This window comes from Sesamum indicum, linkage group LG6 (genome assembly GCF_026168435.1).
Source record: "Sesamum indicum cultivar Baizhima isolate 11 linkage group LG6, ASM2616843v1, whole genome shotgun sequence".
In the NCBI taxonomy this organism is placed as follows: Eukaryota; Viridiplantae; Streptophyta; class Magnoliopsida; order Lamiales; family Pedaliaceae; genus Sesamum; species Sesamum indicum.
This window is the reverse complement of record NC_142662.1, coordinates 14,541,604-14,559,925: the sequence shown is the minus strand read 5'-3', so window position 1 is coordinate 14,559,925 and position 18,322 is coordinate 14,541,604. Positions and strand designations below refer to the sequence as shown.

The 18,322-nt window shown below is 36.0% G+C and overlaps 2 protein-coding genes across 2 annotated transcripts; both read right to left on the bottom strand.

Moving 5' to 3' along the window:
- Positions 1 to 1,080: 1,080 nt before the first annotated feature.
- On the bottom strand, positions 1,081 to 6,876 carry LOC105164476 (beta-casein (DUF760)). Its single transcript, XM_011083122.3, has 3 exons — positions 6,608 to 6,876; positions 5,398 to 5,675; positions 1,081 to 2,022 (listed from the first exon to the last, which is right to left on the bottom strand). Exons 1-3 carry the CDS (start codon positions 6,740 to 6,742, stop codon positions 1,209 to 1,211), a joined length of 1,227 nt encoding a protein of 408 aa, XP_011081424.1. The 5' UTR covers positions 6,743 to 6,876; the 3' UTR covers positions 1,081 to 1,208.
- Positions 6,877 to 16,713: 9,837 nt separating this feature from the next.
- On the bottom strand, positions 16,714 to 17,751 carry LOC105164491 (uncharacterized). The gene has a single exon (XM_011083143.1). It carries the CDS (start codon positions 17,749 to 17,751, stop codon positions 16,714 to 16,716), a length of 1,038 nt encoding a protein of 345 aa, XP_011081445.1.
- Positions 17,752 to 18,322: the final 571 nt, after the last annotated feature.

Here is an 18,322-nt window from a genome sequence, read left to right as displayed (position 1 = left end):
TAATTGAGCGTAAAATGATAAATTTTAGATTATTTTCCTCACATTTGTCCATAAATTTGTAAATTGTTAACTTAGAGCTGGTGCCATTACAAACAGGGATAATCCGACTCATCGAATGATGATTTGTTCACATTTAAGAACTCAAATCTATATATATGTACAATGAAAAAGTTTTACTTAAATTAGGTTCGATCAAATACAATAGATCGTACAATAAATATGATATATTTGACATGTAATGAATCACTCTTTTTAATTTTGTACACCATTTACATGATAAATATATTATAGTTGCAGTATAATTGGTTCATGTTTGACCAAACTCGATTAAAATTAGAATTTTTTTATGCACAACACTCTTTGTGATAATTCTTTGTAATCAATATGACAAAATCGTAACAAATAGGACTAAATTAAAAAAGAACCTAACATATGAACCAAAAATATAATTGTTTTTAAAATCAATCAGTTAGAAGTTACCCGTTTTAAATTTTTCAAAAGCATTTCTAATTTAATAAGATTGATAATTTTTATTTAAAAATTAATGATATTTATTCTTTCACATATACACATATATATTTATTTATTAAGTTTATATAGTATTTTATATATTATTCAAATGATATTCGTTTTAAATTTTATTGTCCCTAGATTAATATTTCTAATATTTAAAAATAACTTCTAAAATTAAATTAATCATGTAGAAATATTATTTGCCTATTTATTTATTTTTAGTTGGATATATTTATCATTAAATGTCCAAGTAGTTTAGAGAAATTAGAAATTTTAAATAATCTTCCCTTGATAGAATTTATCTTTTAGAACTAATTCTGATTTATTATTTACAAAATTATTTAAGTAAGGATACAATCGTCTTTTCACAATAAGAACAAACATATGAGACATTCGTACTTGTATATATAGTATAGATAGATATAGAAATAGATATGTATGATGTATTATGCACAACAGAGAAGTAATTTTAACATAATCCAGCAGGTGAAGTTTTGAAGAACAAAACTATTATCTATGTTTGACTAAATTGGAGTTAGCAGAATACGTTAAGAGGTGTAACAAAGATGAAAAGTTAGTGAGCTGCTCTATTATATCTCATATCGCAAGGTCGCAACAAGCACAATGATTTACAAAGCTGAAAGAATTTTTGATTTCTCCAGAAAGGAATGAAACAGGAGAAAGGAATAGTACCTCTAGCTGTTAATAAATGGATACTTGGATTCAACATAATTTTCAGTGTCCCATAGAAACGATCCAAATGTAACTGCCTCCAGTACCAGCATTGTAAGTCCAGAAAATGTAAGAGAAACTAATTCGTCATTAGATGCATCAAGGGAACCATCTTGAGTAACAGTAATATCGGGCTGTCCAAACAATGCCTGCGTCTGCTTTTCAATCAGAGATATTGCCTCTTTAGATCTTATGGTCGCGTACCGCTGAAGAGTTTCTGCATCCAAATACATAACATATGATCTCAATTTGTATGACTTTTCTTCACTGCTAGAGTCGACTATACCTCCCCCATCGCCCTCATCAGGATAGATTCGTATCAATGAATCTGGATCCCATAGTTGCTTTTCTGGTGTGGGCTCTTCAAATCTTACACGTTCTTCACCAAAACCTTCAGGAAGCGTGTTCATGGATCTTTCGAGTTGATACCTTTCATCAACTCTTCGGAGGAAATACCCATACATAATTGAAGCAGCATAAAGCTTGCCAAGCTTGATTTTACTGATCTGTATAATTGTGTCCAGGGGTCCCACAACGCGTTCTCCAAGAACAAGAGATAAATGGCTCAGTATCATCTCAAATGCCTCAGCGGAGTGCACAGATTCTAACTGCTGTTCTTGATTTGGCCACAAGTCCACCCTGCCAGTTGGATCTGAAGTTGTTGATATTTTAGGGATCATTGATATATGATTGGCTACAAATCTTTGCACAATCAAGCAATAGATTATCTCCTCCAATGTCTTTCTTCTTTCTTTCTCTTTCACTTCAGCTATTCTCCTGAAATCAGTAGAGAAAATGGTTATGCCCACACAACAAACATTGATAATTAGTTCTGTTCACCAGAGTCCAGGAAACCTGAAAGAACCAATGGGAAAACCGAACTTTGAAGGAAGTAGCATCATTGAAAAACTACCCTCCAGAACTGCATTGTATTTCTGCATTTTCTCACCAGTCTCAGAGGCTAAATTGTATAAACAGATGGCATTCAAATTCACAATCGTTGTCTTCGAATTGATGGAATTGAAAACAGGGATTTCATATCCCTAATAACAAACCCTTTGGTTTTGCCGGATAATACCACATTAAGCTCTAATTTTCAACTATATTTTGTGGAATGTTCATGAATTCCAAATGCTTCTGGAGTCCTCTAACATCTTTCTCCAAATCCTTGCATCCAAATGTAGTACATTATGCATACATACAAACTAGAGCAAAATAATTTTGGGACCATTTCGTTTTCTCTTACTGCAGAAAACATATTCCTACTTCGCTTTTATCTTCCCCAATTTTCTCGCTTTCCTGTTTTGTCAGTTAACTGTAAGATGTTCCAAAAAGCATTGCCTCTTTCCACTTTCCAGGCTTCCATCACAAGGGTAGTAGACTCTCAAGCAAGTGTCTTATTGCATACTTTGCGTACTTTCAAATAAGCTACTTTCAGCAATATTCTGTTCCTACAATAATAAGCTTAGTGCTTATATATGAAACAAGTTGATATCATGAGAGGGTAGGAGAAAACCAAAGACACTGAACTTTGGGAGAGAAAATGAAGCTCCACATCCATACATCACAAGGAATTCAGTTTGTGGAGAACAACTAGCATGAGCATGTACAGGAAACAGCAGCTCATAAAGCACTGCACGTATCTGTTGTTATGCAACAGAATGAAAAAGTGAATGACAGGACTTCTTTGTTATAATAGATACTTCAATAGAACACATAATACTAAATGATCTTTACTATCATGGTTTTTAAACTGCAAAACAGTATGCATGTAGCACAAAAACCTTTTGCATTGTCCTTGCTCCAGTAGAAGAGTGTATTTTGTTAAAAATGAAAATGAAAATGCAAACACATCCAGGTCTTTTCTCATTTCATGTCAAAGATAAGAGGTTTATGAAAGTGTCCACCATATCCCAAGCTTCAGTAACACTGGCAATGATGTCTTTCTTTCTTTCTTTTCTTTTCTTTTTTTTTTTTTTTTCCAGCAACTCTTCTTTCATTGTTATTTAAAAAGATGACCAAGTTTCCATCTATGCCAGTGCATGCAGGAAATTAGTAAAATACTGGTAGACAAGGGAATATATCATCTTTCCATAAGTTCCAATGCTGACACTTGCCAACACCTTAGCACCACCAGGTATCCATTTACTCCACGGATCCTGTGGAAAGAGGATTGCTGGCAAAAGTTGCACATTAAGAGAAATCAACCATTCCACTCAAACTCCTTCGTCCAACCAAATGCTGCTGCCACATGAAAACCTTTCCAACCCCTTGACGTCATACAGTTCCCTCAATCGCTCACATCCTCAAAGGCTATTTTGAACAGAAAAACAGTAAGACAAATCCTACTTCTCTGCTCAAATAAATAGCAACCTGCTGCTCTATGCTGCAACTGGAGTTACTTCTCCTCCTCATAAGGAATAATATTAATACACCAGTCCTTGTTGTGCGCAAGAAAATAGAACGAGTTTCAGACTCAACAAGCAATCTTTTACATTCTTTCTAGTTTCTTTTAACCAACACTGTTGGTGCTTTGGAATTGAAACTAAAACACTAACTTCCAAAAGCCTGCTTAAGTTCATATTCTTAAGAAACATCACCATTTTGCACAGCAAAATTTAGCTATTGTCCTATTCATATACATCAACTTTCAGAAGGTGGGATAACTGGCACTCATCTTCCATACCCGACACTGTCACTTCTTCCCACAATAAAGACGACATGATTGAGTTTACTAATTCATTCATTTTGCAGCGAACTTCCTCAACGCCCTAATAGTTAGTTATTAGCTCAAGATTTAACCAGAAGCACCATGCTCCCTAGTCAATCTTTATAACCATTTTGTGATCTAGGCTTGGCAGAAAATCTAAAATTCATTATGCCTAAGCACACATCTTATAACCTTTTGAACCTCATCTCCAAAAACAAATGCTCAAGGGAGCCGAAAATTTTTTAAAATAATATTTTAATAATTTGATTAGTTCAAGTTTAATAAATAAAAATAACAATACATGTGTCTAGTCAAAGCAAATTTAATTTTATATTATAAGAATATATTGAAATTTATCGAAGTTGTACACGACAAAAGCTTGAGGGGGCCGCAAAATAATTAAAATAACTTTTTTCTAATAATTTGATTAGTTATAGTTTAATAAATAAATATAGATAACAATAGATGTGTCTAAAAGCAAATTTATAAGCAGTAACATATTCAAATTTATCAAAGTTGCACAACAATTTATTTACAACCTAGTCTGTATCAAAATCTTCTATTATTCTTCTCTCAATGTAGGTAATCAAACAATTATGCAAGATATTCATCTTGTATCTTATTTCTGAATCTATTTTCACCAATTTCATGGCAGAAAGATCCCCTAGTGGTTGTAGAAGATACAGATAGAGTCAAGACTCAGTATCCTATGGGAAGAGCCTATCAAATTGTATCTCTTCATATCTTTCATATGTTTCAGCTTAATTTATCTGTGCCACTAATCAACTTAAATAAATTAAAGGCCTTCAAACTTTGCATTTATATTTGGACTTTGTAATTTTAGGCTCGTATTATCATATTGTTGGGGGGCAATATATGTAAAAAAAAAATATATATATATAATTGTAAAAAGATTTAGAAAGCTTGGACCCCCCAAGCCCCCACCTAAATCTGTCATTGGCATTATCCTAGTTGACTCAATGATACATGTCTTGACCTTAAAAAGGAGAATTTTCTGCAGCTGCTGCTATCTTATACAGATTACACTATATTGTAAATAAAGTTGTCGCAACCAGCTTGGGTAACAACAAAATATTAGAGTGATTTTTCCAAACTTTTCAAACTAAAACAGTTTCAGCCAGCTTAACTCTCTCCAACTGTCACTAAAGTTTTGTCAGATATCTAACATGTAGTTGGAACCCACAACAAGGCCAGGAAGAAGTCCATCTTCTTATCACCACCTCAAACAACCGTGCATTCTGGTTATCAAGTGTATTAAATATAAGTTCCCAAGCATCAATTTTGACAAAGAAAAATCCCAAGAAAAATCTCATGATAAACTGACAATGAATTTCACGGCTAGATCGAAGTCCAAACAAATGCTGATATAACAATTCACTTAAACAACACCGACGAAATAAAAGTAATAAAAGAATATGTACTTGTAGAGGAGGAGATCTTGTGATGATGGTGCAGTTGTCTCCTTTTGGCCATCCCGCTGGCTCTGGAGATTCTCCAGCTGCTGCTCAGCAGTAGCTAGAAGTAGGTGTGGATGAGTTTGTAGAATTTGGGCCAAAAGCTGACCAACTGGGGACTCCAGCTGAAGAGGAGCCACTGGAATCAGATCACCACCAGAATTTCCAGAGGCTCTCACCATAAAGCCTCTTGTTCTCAACTTCTCTGGCCCAATCTCTAACTTCGGATTAGGAAATGAGCAATTCTGTTCAATGAATTGCAGTCAGCAAGAAGGTTATCTCAATTAGATAAATCAAAAAGATGCACACAAATATAAAAATTTAACCGAAGACTCAAAGCCATACAAGTACATATTTATCATAAATACCATCACATCCACAAAAAGTGCATGCTGGAATGCTTTAGTTTTATCGATGATGGTATCAAGCAGTTCATTTCTCGAGCTGAATATAGAAGTAACAACCATATCCTTCTGGAAGTATGGAAGAAATATTAGATTCGTCATTGATCCAAAACAATTGTTATCGAATTCGTCGTATGAGGCTGTGGGCAATCTCATTATTGAATTGGTCGTATGAGGCTGTGGGCAATCTCATTATCGAATTGCACAAATTCTTCAGTGGCCTGTGCTTGTATTCATGCCAGAGACAATTTCAACTGACTCTATCACTTGCTCCCTTATATTTCTGAAACCTCTCTAAGGGCAACACTGAAGGCTTAAAAACAAATGTTTTTGTATAAACCATCACCAGTTCTCCATGCCTTCTACTCATTAACAATTAGTTTCGCATCACCCTTCCTCTCTCATTAGGTGAGAAAAAAAGGCGGCCAAAACTACCCCCAACTAGCATCCAAATGACTACTGCGTCGAATTTAGGAATTCACATTCAAACTAAATTCACCCAATTTCTTCAAAATTTCAAGCCAAAGATAATTTCCGCTGCAGGCAACCATGAAAAACTATTGTCCAGCCGGTGAATTAAAATTCTGCCATGCTGCCCCCCACTTAGACAAATTTGCAAATCAGTAAAACAGAATTATCAATCATCAAACAGCATAAAAATTTCCAAAAAAAAAAAAAAAGTAAATAAATAAACTCTAAACTCTTACAGAAAAAAATGAAACTCACTCAGAAAACAGGACATCTGGGATCCAACAGATACAATGAAAGCTTACTTTGGAGAATCCAGGAGAGAAAAAGCACTTTGCTTCAAAGAAGGAGCTGCAATGCTTGACGTCCGGCGACCGGCATCCAGCAGCCGACGGTAGAACAACAGAGACGTCTGGCAACAAGCCGGAAACTTGCATCATCAATCTCTTACCCTTAGAACTTCAGTCTATCAAAGAGTGACGAATGAGGAATAGCAAAGAAGTGCAGCAGATTTTTGTTGGTTTTTTTCCGTTTTTAATCAACTTTTTTTGGGGAAATTTGTATTGACGTGGCTATCCTGCCATCTTGAGGAGGTAATTTTCTTTATATTTATATATTTATATATATATTTTGAATATTAAATACTAGCATGAGTTTTGCGCTATGAATAGAAATTATTTAAAAATAAAAGATAAAACTGTGTCCATGTTGTAATTAGGACAATAATTAAAATTAAATTCATATTATCAAATTTAATAATATTTTAAAAGATGTCTTAAAAACCCAAAAACAAATCAATTTTAAGTGTTGGCCTAAATATGCAAGCCCTCAAATATAACCATCGCTGCAGGGATGGCAATGAATTTGGGTTAATCCTAAACTTAGATTCATTAGTTTGAAGGGATTTTGAAGTTACAATTAGGTTTGAAAAATAAATTAAATAATTTGATTCTCGATTAAAAAGAGCACTACAAGTTCGTTGAACTCGATTATTAAGCTTAATAAACTAAAATTGAATAAATATTTTGTTTGACAAATTTTTAAGTTAGGTTTGAGTTGAGCTTTATTCGATTAGTACCAACATAACAAAATATTAAATACTCGATTTTGGCTCATGTGTCATTAAATTAAAGCCCATTTGAATCGATTAGATTAATAATTAAAACGAATTCAAACACAATATTTGAAGTTCGATAAGAATTTAAATAAGTTTGAACAATGATATGTTCAGCTTAACTCGAATCATTTATTGTCTTTGATGGTAATCAGAAATTTGGCCATAACACAAAGATCGAAGGATTTTCAAGAAAATTCTCAAACTATCGAGAACTAATCCTGCAAAACAGAGGTTAGCACTTCGATTCTTAAGTCAGTAAAGAATTAAAAAATGAATTAAAAGAGAAACTTTGAATAAAGTGAGAATAGGGGTAAAATATGATTAAAAATGACGAATATTCAAGTGGAGTGCAAATTGTCAGCTTAGAATTGCTTAAAATCCGAAAGAGAATAATGCAAGGAAGTAAGAGCTTGAGAATAAGAGAGATGTTATCAAATAATTGCACAATATTGTGTACAGAGTTCGATCCAAGGTAAATTAATAAGTTTTGTATGTCATTAGAAAGCTTTTCAAGTTAGCTATCATCCGAAACATACCTTTTATAATTTGGATAAATATTGATTGAGATATACCAGCGGGACGAAATCCTTCCATATCTGCCTAAAAGTCTGGGGGTCTGTTATTCGTAGATTCTTCATCTTATTTGCTACCGATTTACATAAAAACACCTGGAGATATTTTAGGTTGATGTGTAAAATTTTGTTGGAAAGCTATACGGCATGTCCTTCTAGTTGTACGATGACGTGTTCGGTTGAATTAGGCTTATTTCTTAGGCCTACCAGTTCAGTAGAGTAACAGGTAAGCCTGTGGGTCTTTCTTCCCTATAGATGGACTTTATCCGTCCTGCTAGTAGGCCCTTATCCGTCCTGCTGATGAGCCAACTAGGCTATCTCATGGGCTTGGCCCAATAAATTTAAAAGGCATCATCACTTTCCCTCCCCCCACTCCAGGAATGCAAGTCGTAGACTTGAACTGCTGGAGTAGGTGAGCAGTTGTACAAAAGAGAAATATTTCCCTGCTTATCAACAAGACTGATCAAGTTTATCTAGTTCCAACCTTTTTCAGTAAAAGATGTGATTTGAATTTTGAATTTGCACATGCAGAGAAGAGATATCCATTAATGGTATTGATTGCAAAAAAGAAAGAGAAGAGTCCTATATTTGAATTATCCTTGGAAGTTCGCGTGGTCAGCCGGAGAAAACAATAGTCTTCTTGAGTCATCAAATAGGATGACTGTTCATGATAAATCATATATAAGGAATTTTCCCCTTGTTTTCAGTTTTACCATTTGCACTCTAAGGTCAAAAAAAAATCTTTCCTTCTCCCTTTTCCTTTGCATTTGAAACTAGGGCAATTTCTAACCCCTTGATTCTGCAGGCTCTCGTCTTTCATCCTATTATCATCGCATAGTGTTTTCATCTCTAAGTAAGTCTCCTTCTCCTTTGGATTTTTTTAATCATATCTGACGATGGTGTAGACGATCGAGCCTTAGAGGATTTTATGATTGACTTAGCAGCTTTCTCTAATACCTCTCATTCTAGCCTCCAATAGGGCAAGGGTGAAGAGGAAGTGAGTAGTAAGAGGAGAATTTCTAGGGAAGAGTCTGAGAGGAGAAAGACGGAGGACATATTGGTAGCTTTTAGTACTGAGTCTTATAAAGTTTACCGCTCTTGTGTGAAGGAGAAGGATATAGGTGACCTTAGGTCTTGATTTGGAATACATGATAATTTTTTTATTAAAATCCCTTCTTTCCCCCCACTCACCCCCAGGGCTTCTTAAGCTTTTATGTATCTCAGCTAGAAGTTGGTCCGCGATTTCCAATCCCTTCTCTTTTTGTTGAGTGTCCACTTTATTCAGAGTACCACTAAATCAGTTTGCCCTAAAAGCCTTTAGTATAATTGTTGGTTTTCATATTTTTGTAAGAAATTTAGGAGAGACCCCTACTACTGTACAGTTTCATTCCTTTTTCATGCTGAACAAGGCGACTTAGGTAAAGATAAGTGTTGTTTTGCTCAGTTAGCTTTATTTGGGATTCCATCTACCCTGGAGACAATGTGAGAAGGAAGGCAAAGGATGTGTGTCTATTAAGAAAAGAATGTTTGAGTACATTTAATAACTGATTAGAAATAAAGGAATTTTAGGAGTAAAACTTTCTAAAATTGCAAGCATTCCATGGTCAAGAAAGTTTCCTATCGTCGATGTCTTCAAGTTTGTATACCTCAAATTTGATGATGTGTGTGATTTTGTATGGCCTTTCCCAATTGGGTGCTAGATTTCCTACTGGCCTAAGAGGGCCGGCTCGTCAAAGGTTTCAGCTCAGCTTCAGTCGAGATGACTGCCTCTGATCCATATACCAGGTTGAAAGGAGTTTCTTTTGTGGTGGAGCGAGGAGTACTACTTATGACCACAGCACGCCAGGCAATGCGTTTACCCACTGTCCACCTTATTCCAGCTTTGTTTTGATTCCTTGAACCAGGATACGATTAGTGACTAAAGCCTGCCCGTTAGCCTAAGGAGAGGCAACGAACGTGAAAAGGTGCTGGATGTCTAGCTCGGCACACCAATCTTGAATCTTCCAACCCTGAAATTGACGATAATTCTTAGAAATAATAGCGCGAGGTAAACCATACCTACAAATTATATTTTTCTAAAGGAATTTTATCACTTCATTTTTAGTGATTTGTGCTAGAGGCTGAGCCTCCACCCACTTGCTGAAGTAGTCTACTACCACGAGAAGGAATTTTTGCTGCCCTATTGCTGTTGGGAAATGCCCAACTATGTCTATTCCTTATTAGGATAATGGCAAGATACTGATATGGCCTTGAATGGTTCAACTGAAACGTGGATTAACAAGGCATACTTCTAATATTGCTCGCATCTTTTGGCCTAATCTATCCCATCTTTCCTGAAAGTTGGCCAGAAATATCCTGCTCACAAAGTTGTTTTTTACCAAAGCCATGCCACCTATATGAGATCCGCAGACTCTTTCATGTATTTCCTGCAATGTTTTCCTACCTTCCTTTGCTGAGAAACATTGGAGATAAGATTGAGAAAAACTACTCTTAAAGAGGATACCCTCTAATAGAGCAAACCTAGCTGCCCTGCTCTTTATGCGGGCTGCTTCTGTTTCATCAGCAAGAAGGATACTTTCTTTGAGATAGTCCAGGAGGGGTTTCCTCCAATCTGTATCAACCTACAAGATGATTATGTCACTTTTAAGGGAATTTTTTATGAGAGTTCTTATAGTTATTGTGCGAGTATTACAATCAACCAGGGAGCCAGCTAGTCGGGCTAAATAATTAGCCTTGGTGTTTTCTATTCAAGGGGTTTGGTGGAGCTGAAAGTTGTGGGGCTGATAAGCTTGTTTACCTCCTGAAGGTATTCTTTCATACTTTCTTCCTTGACCTCATACTTACCTTTCACCCGATTGGTCACTAGCTGAGAATCGACGTAGGCGATTAGACTCTTAGCTCTTGCATCCAAGACTATCCTGATACCTGCAATGAGGACCTCACATTTGGCCTCATTATTTGAGGCCTTGAAGTCGAAATGCAAGGCATATTCCAGTTGATCCCCTTCTAGGCTAGTGAGCACCACTTTAGCCCTATTGCTAGCAAGAGTGAAAGAGCCATCTGCATGTAACAACCAATTCCATTCGTCCTCTTCCACGAGTGTCGCATCATTTATGAATTCAGCCAATGCTTGAGCTTTTATGGCTGATCTGGGCTGATAGGAGATATCATATTCACTAAGCTCAATAGCCCACTTAATCATTCTTCTTTAGGTTTCAGTTTTACTTAATGTTGTATGCAATGGGGCATTAGTACGCAAACAATTAGGATGTGAAAAAAAATAAGGTCATAACTTGCCTGGTGTTATAATCAAAGTGAAAGCTAATTTCTCTACCTCAGGAACCGTTGTTCGACCCCATACAATACATTTTTTACATAATAGATGGGTTTTTTTATGAGCACAGATTGCCTGTTGATCGACTACTAAGTAGAGGTATAGGGGTTCACCAGGTGTTGGCTTGGTGACCAGGCTTATGCTAAATAGGTTTTCGGATCCTGGAACTCCTGGTGGCAGTCTTCATCTCAAACAACATTCTTAGTTTTCCTCAAGGCTTTGAAGAAGGGTAAGCTGCATTTTGCTGACTGGGATATAATCTTCTAAGATCCGCTATGCCCCCTGCTAGTCTCTGTACTTCATTGAGGTAAGCGGGAGGTTTCATTTCTTGGATAGATTGAATTTTTTCTAGGTTGGCTTCAATTCCTTTCTCCAAAACCATGTATCCTAGGAACTTGCCACTTCGCAACCCAAATGCGCTCTTGGTTGGATTTAGCTTCATGTGATATTTTCTTAATGTATGAACGTCTCAACTAGATTAGTAAAGTGTTGGTCCATCTGCCTGCTCTTTACCAGTATATCATCAACGTATACCTCCATGTTACGTTCTAATTGTTCTCGAAACATGCAGTCTACTAAGCATTGATACGTAACCCCTGCATTTTTTAATCCAAAAGGTATAAGAACATAGTAATAGGTTTCTCCTATGTGATAAAGCTAACTCGCTTCTGGTCATTGTGGTTGAGCATTATTTGGTGGTAACCCTACAAATCATCCATTAGGCTAAATAATTCATGGCAGAGGTGGAATCCACTAGCTGGTCAATGCGAGGTAAAGGGTGAAAATCTTTAGGGCATGCCTTGTTGACATCTCAAAAGTCAACACACATTTGCCACTTGTTACCTGGTTTTGGGCACTAGCACCACATTGGATAACAACTCTAGAAACTAGATTTCCTTGACATGCCCGTTTAACAACAACATACTTACTCAACGAGGGTGGATTGGTCTTGCCAAAGCCCAGCAAGAATCTATTTGCCCATACCTTGACATCTTGGTGTTCCTCCTCTTTTCAGTTGGGAAGAGGGTCCCACTTAGCTAGTTTGAGAACCGCAGAGGGTTGAGTTGATGGTCTCCATGATGAACTGACAAACCTGCTCGCAGAAGAGCGATTTCAAAATGGCAGATCCAATTGCTTGGTCAAGAGTTGGGGCTAAGACTGCAGCATTAACTCCTGGTGTTGGATCTAGACCCGGGACATTAACATCTCCTGAAGTGGAATCTGCAGGTGGAACAAAAAGTCTAGATGCAGAGGAGGGAAGAGTCTCCATCATAAGATCTATGATCACCTCCATTATTGGAATTTTTCTATTTCTCACGACAAAGCTCAAGTGTTCCCAAAGGCGGCGCCGATGATGCTTACTAGAAATTCACGACACCACAAGGGTCAAAGGATCTTCAAAAAATTTCTAAGATTACCCTTTGCAAAACAGAGGTTAGTATTGTGATGCTTAACTCAGTAATGGATTAAAAAAGAAATTAAAAGAGAAACTTAAAAATTTAAAATAAAGTGAGAATAGTGGTAAAATATAATTATAAATGATGAATATTCAAGTGGAGTGCAAATTGTAAGCTTAGAATTGCTTGAAATCCGAGAGAGAATAATGCAAGGAAGTAAGAGTTTGAGAATAAGAGAGATGTTATCAAATAACTGCACAAGGCCTTTATTTATAGGCGTGTACAGAGTTGGATCAGGGGTAAATTAATAAGTTCCGTACCTCATTAGAAAGCTTTGCAAGTTGGCTATCATCCAAATCAAACCCTTTACAATTTGGATAAATATTAACTAAAATATACCAGCTAGACGAAATCCTATCAAACTGCCTAAAAATTGGAGGGTCTATTATTCATAGATTATTCAGCTCATTTGCTATCCATTTACTTGGAACCACCTGGAGATATTTTAGGATGTGATGAGTGTTGAAGTCACCAAAAATAATTCCTACTACACTTGTGAAAGTGGGAGTAGGGTCGATCCACAGAGATTGGCTTTAAGTTGATTTCTTTGAGAAAAATAGAAAATAATGGGGGAAGATTGATGATAAAAAGAAGTGATTGAAAACTAAATAAATAATTAAAAATACTTGGTGGAGATATATGAGGGAGATTTTCCGATTAAGGCTAGGATTATGCTTGATTCTTATGAGTTGATCATTGATGCAAGAGTAACACATGTATGGACAAATAAACCATTTATGGTCGTTGGTACGACATAACAACCTCACCTTTCCTTACCTTTTCGTTAGCCAAGGTACGATTGTTGGCTAGATCTCTAATTAATAGAAAACCTTGGGAACGTCCACAAGATTTAATCTATTAACAGCATTAAGAATTAGAAAGGCCTGATTCTAATCAACAAACTCCTACGAGGATAATTCGTTTAAACTAGATCATGCATTCCCCATAACATAATAAAATACTATGACATAACTAATCATGCTACGTTGCCACTAAGTATTGAACTAAATAAACAATTACACGGATTTATAAAGTTCAATTAGCTAAGCAAACATTCTTGATAATGAACAACCGGCCGAATCATTCATAAATCAGACGTTTGTAATTAAAGCGTAGAGAATAACATGAATATTTATTTGACAAGTGTAGAACACAGATTAGATCTCACAACATAATAGGAATCAAGCAATCATCATACCTTAACCAGAAAATAAGGAATTTAGCCGGACATATTAATAGAAGAACACACTAAAAAGTGGAATTCCATTAATTCCGGCTGTAAAATAAAAATAAAAGAGAAAAGATGAACAAGAATTTTATGGAGTTCTAAATAATAACCGAATCTTCTAATGAAGAGATCCCCCCTATTTATAATAAAAGTCCCCTACGAATCTAGACTTAGTGGGGGAATAGACACGTGATAAACTCTAAAAAGGTAAATAAATTACAAGAGATAAGCTTTAAAGAATCCTTTCTAAATCTAAACAATTGATTCCTTTATCTCTTGGGGAAATCGCTCGTGCTTATCCTTATCCCGAGTTGACTACTCCATTAAGCGTGGGCATGTTTTGTCAATTCTGCAGAAATTTCCTTGTAATCTTCCTTTTTTGCTGAATATGCAGTAAAATTACATAATTAGGAATATTTTGGCTTAAAAAGGAAGATTAAATTGCTATAAAATCATTATAATTGCAGAGTTATCAAATACCCCCACACTTAGCCATTTGCTTGTCCTCAAGCAAAGTCAAGACGCATTCAAAAATCCCTCCAAATTTTAAACTACTCAAGGCAATTTGTAATTATGTGCAAAGTAAATGACATATTTTATGAAGGAGATAATTCAACATGTATCAAACAAGTTTTCACATGATGACCATTATCAAAACCAATCGCATAAAACTAGTGGACTATTTTCTCTCCTCTTTCCATTCTCTCAAGTGTATATATGGCTCAAGTGTATCTCTCGACACTTACTACGACAATGCTTCACCATAGGCTTGCCTATACACCACATCTCCACCACTTTTGAAATATGCACATATAAGGATCAAAAGGTCTTTTATTTTGGTTGTAATGGGGCTTTGGTTTGGGGTATGATAAAAGGATAATGAGGTTAAATTTCAAGAAACTAATTAGAGCACCAAAAGAATTTGAGTGAACAATAATTCGAAGCTCTCAAAGTTTACTCATCTCCCTTCAAGATCTTTCGACAATTCCTTGAACTATGCCTTTCTTATTCCTTTTGGAGAGTTCATACATTTTTTTTCTCTTTCTCTTTTCTTTTCTTTTTTTTTCTCTTTTTTTTCTTTTCTTTTCTTTTTTTTTCTTTTTCTTTTTCTCCTTCTCCAATTTTTTTGTGATAGGCATAGACCAAGAAAATTGATGTCGGTTTCCACAAAGTGAAGAAGAACATAATTTTGGAACCCCCACACTCATTTTGAAATACATCTTTTAAGCATGTAAATCACAAAGGTTTCGAAAATCTCCCATTTTGAGAATTTGTTCTTTTGAACATAAACCCATTTCCCTTGATGCTCTAATAGTTCTTAGAGGGATCAAAATCAAGATTTTAAACAAACGACGGGATAGGTTCGTATATGACGGGTTATTCAACAAAATAGGTCAAAAGGCTCAAAGGGGTTTTCTAATGTTAAAATGTGTTGGGTGGTTAAAGAAGGCCGAAAGTGGTTTCTAATGCCTTTATCATATCCAAGTAAATGTACATTTGTGTGGCCTCGATGTGGTTCAAGGCAAGTTCTAGGAAGACAAAGCCATAGAAGTGTTATTCTCTCAAGAAAGAATAATTCTTTTTATGGATATATCAAGCTCAAAATCTCACGAGGTATGTTTTAGTCCACTAATCCTACATCAGAAGATTTTTAACTCAAGTCATTTTGGTAAAAACAAGCTTTCAACTAGTGAATTATCCTTAAACATAAAACATATATTCTTTTTACACATAACATCATCAAGCCAAGATTAGTCCAAAATTGAAAGGGTTTTATCATGCCAAAATTTTTTCAAAACCAAGCAATTTTTACTAACAATTTCCATAAGACTCAATCTTCAAAAGTCAAGAAAATCAAGCACAAAAATATCTTTTCGAGTAGTTTCAACAATCAACAAGAGCAACAACTATTTTCAACGTGCAACACCTAATTCAAGAAATATGCTCAACAATAATACCCCCACATTTAAAATCCACATTGCCCTCAATGTGGACTATGACATGTATTTCAAGGAAAAATTAAAAGGAGAGAGTTTAAGGAAGCATCCCTAAGTGCAAGTCACGAAAAGGTCATGGTGTGGGTGGTTGCCTTGGTGTCCGCCCGAAGTGTTCAAATTTCCGGTGAGCGACGATGGCAAACGACGGCGGGGAGCTTTTCCGGTGAGATGGCTTTGTTGAAGAGTTCTTGGCGGATTTGAAGTTACTGTGGATGAGCTGAGAAAGATAAAAAGAAAATATCGGTCAAAGATTTTGAAGTGTGATGGAAAGATTCGACTGATTTCCATATTTCTTTTGATTTTTTGAATTTTTGAGTTTTTTTTTAATAAATAAAAATAAATAAATAAATGAAGGAAAATGAAAGTGAATAACAGCCTACGAAGTGCGACTAAGCGTGGGCACGCTTAGTGGAAGCTCCAAATCTGTTTTGGTGAAGTGAGTTGAAACAGTTTTGAAAGATCGACTAAGCGTGGGCACGCTTAGTGGAAGCTCCAAATCTGTTTTGGTGAAGTGAGTTAAACAGTTTTGAAAGATCGACTAAGCGTGGGCACGCATCGCAAAGCTTGAATAAAAACACTAAAACTAAAATAAAATGAAACGAAAAAGAGAAGGGATAGAAATTCATGGGTTGCCTCCCATCTAGCGCCTTTCTTTAATGTCTTTGGCTAGACATTGTTGTGCCTCAACTTGAATAAGTTGGGCATTTTAAATTCTCTTCTTCTTCACATAGTGCACCCAAAGATGGTGTGGACCAAGGAAAACTTTGAGGTTCATGAGAGAATTCTTCCTCGAACTTATTTTGTCGTGAAATGCTTTATTCTTATAAGTTCTCGGACCAGAGACCTTGAGGAACTTTGCATAGTGAGGTGCTCTTTTGATTGCGTCGATCAATGGAATGTTTACCACCACTATGCTAACAATTTCAAGTGTTCCCTTCGTTTCCCCTTCTTCTTTTTCAACAAATCCTTCCGGTAATGGAGTTTTGACCATCAACACCTTGTGATATTCACTGTCGGCTGTTTTGGGTTTGTTGGTCTGCTTTTGAGAAATTTCCATCTTTTGATCTGGTTCACCTTGTTGGACATCCGTACACTTGGTGTCATTTTCGTTCATATTTGGTTGCAACTCCTTTTCACTGCGAAAGACAAAAACACTAGCATTTTGTTTGGGATCAACAACAGACTGGGAAGGTAATTTACCTTGGGATTCCAATTTACTAACAGATGACGCCAGTTGACTGATTTGAGATTCTAGGTTTTGAATGCTCGTCTGGGTCTGTCGTTGGAACTGTTGAATGCTCATTTGGGTCTGTTGCTGGAACTGTTGTGTGTTGGTCACTAGTGCTTTCATCATGTCTTCGAGAGATGGGCTAGGCGTGGGACTAGGTGGAGGAGGTGGTGGCCAGTTTTGAGATTGTGAAATATAGCTAAAACTGGGGTAATCTGTCCTTTCTGGATTGTACATGTTGAAATGAGGATCATATCCTCTTTGTGGTGGTCCAAAAAGTCCTCCAACAACATTGGCATGCTCGATGGTTTCTTCTTGAAGCATAGGGCACAAATTGGTGGGATGTACCATGGAATTGCATATTCCACAAGCCTTCACCCGTTGGTATTTTTCTTCGACATATCCTTCAACAAGGGACAAAAGTTTATCAAAACGATCATCAAGGGAAGATATACTTACCTCATTCACCGGAGGATTGTCGTATCTAGTCCCAAACTGTTGAGTATTGGCCCACATGATTGCAATGGGGTTGTGTGTTATGGTTCACTCCAAGTTTCCAATATCTCTTGTTCTAACTATGGCTCGGAAGAAACGATTTCCATTAATTTTTTTTTCTTTTTTTTTTTCAACTTGTTGCTTGGTTAAAATTTTCGTCCATTCCTCTCAGTTTTAAATTAGATTCAAGTTCACCTGTAAGAGAAGATTTTAGTATTAAATCAAGTAAAAAAAAATCAATCAACAAGAAAAGAAATCTTCTTAAAAATGCCAATCCCCGGCAACAGCGCCAAAATTTGATGAGTGTCGAAGTCACCAAAAATAATTCCTACTACACTTGTGAAAGTGGGAGTAGGGTTGATTCACAGAGATTGGCTTTAAGTTGATTTCTTTGATAAAAATAGAAAATAATGGGGGAAGATTGATGATAAAAAGAAGTGACTGAAAACTAAATAAATAATTAAAAATACCTGGTGGAGATATATGAGGGAGATTTTCCGATTAAGGCTAGGATTATGCTTGATTCTTATGAGTTGATCATTGATGCAAGAGTAACACATGTATGGACAAATAAACCATTTATGGTCGTTGG

Excerpts from the sequence above, each read along its gene's own strand:
- LOC105164476 (XM_011083122.3), bottom strand. The coding sequence starts at position 6,742 with ATGATGCAAGTTTCCGGCTTGTTGCCAGACGTCTCTGTTGTTCTACCG. Across the intron at positions 5,676-6,607 it reads TCTCTCCTGGATTCTCCAAA|AATTGCTCATTTCCTAATCC; the intron begins GTAAGCTTTCAT and ends TTCATTGAACAG. Across the intron at positions 2,023-5,397 it reads CAAGATCTCCTCCTCTACAA|GAGAATAGCTGAAGTGAAAG; the intron begins GTACATATTCTT and ends TACTGATTTCAG.
- LOC105164491 (XM_011083143.1), bottom strand. The coding sequence starts at position 17,751 with ATGTGGGCCAATACTCAACAGTTTGGGACTAGATACGACAATCCTCCG.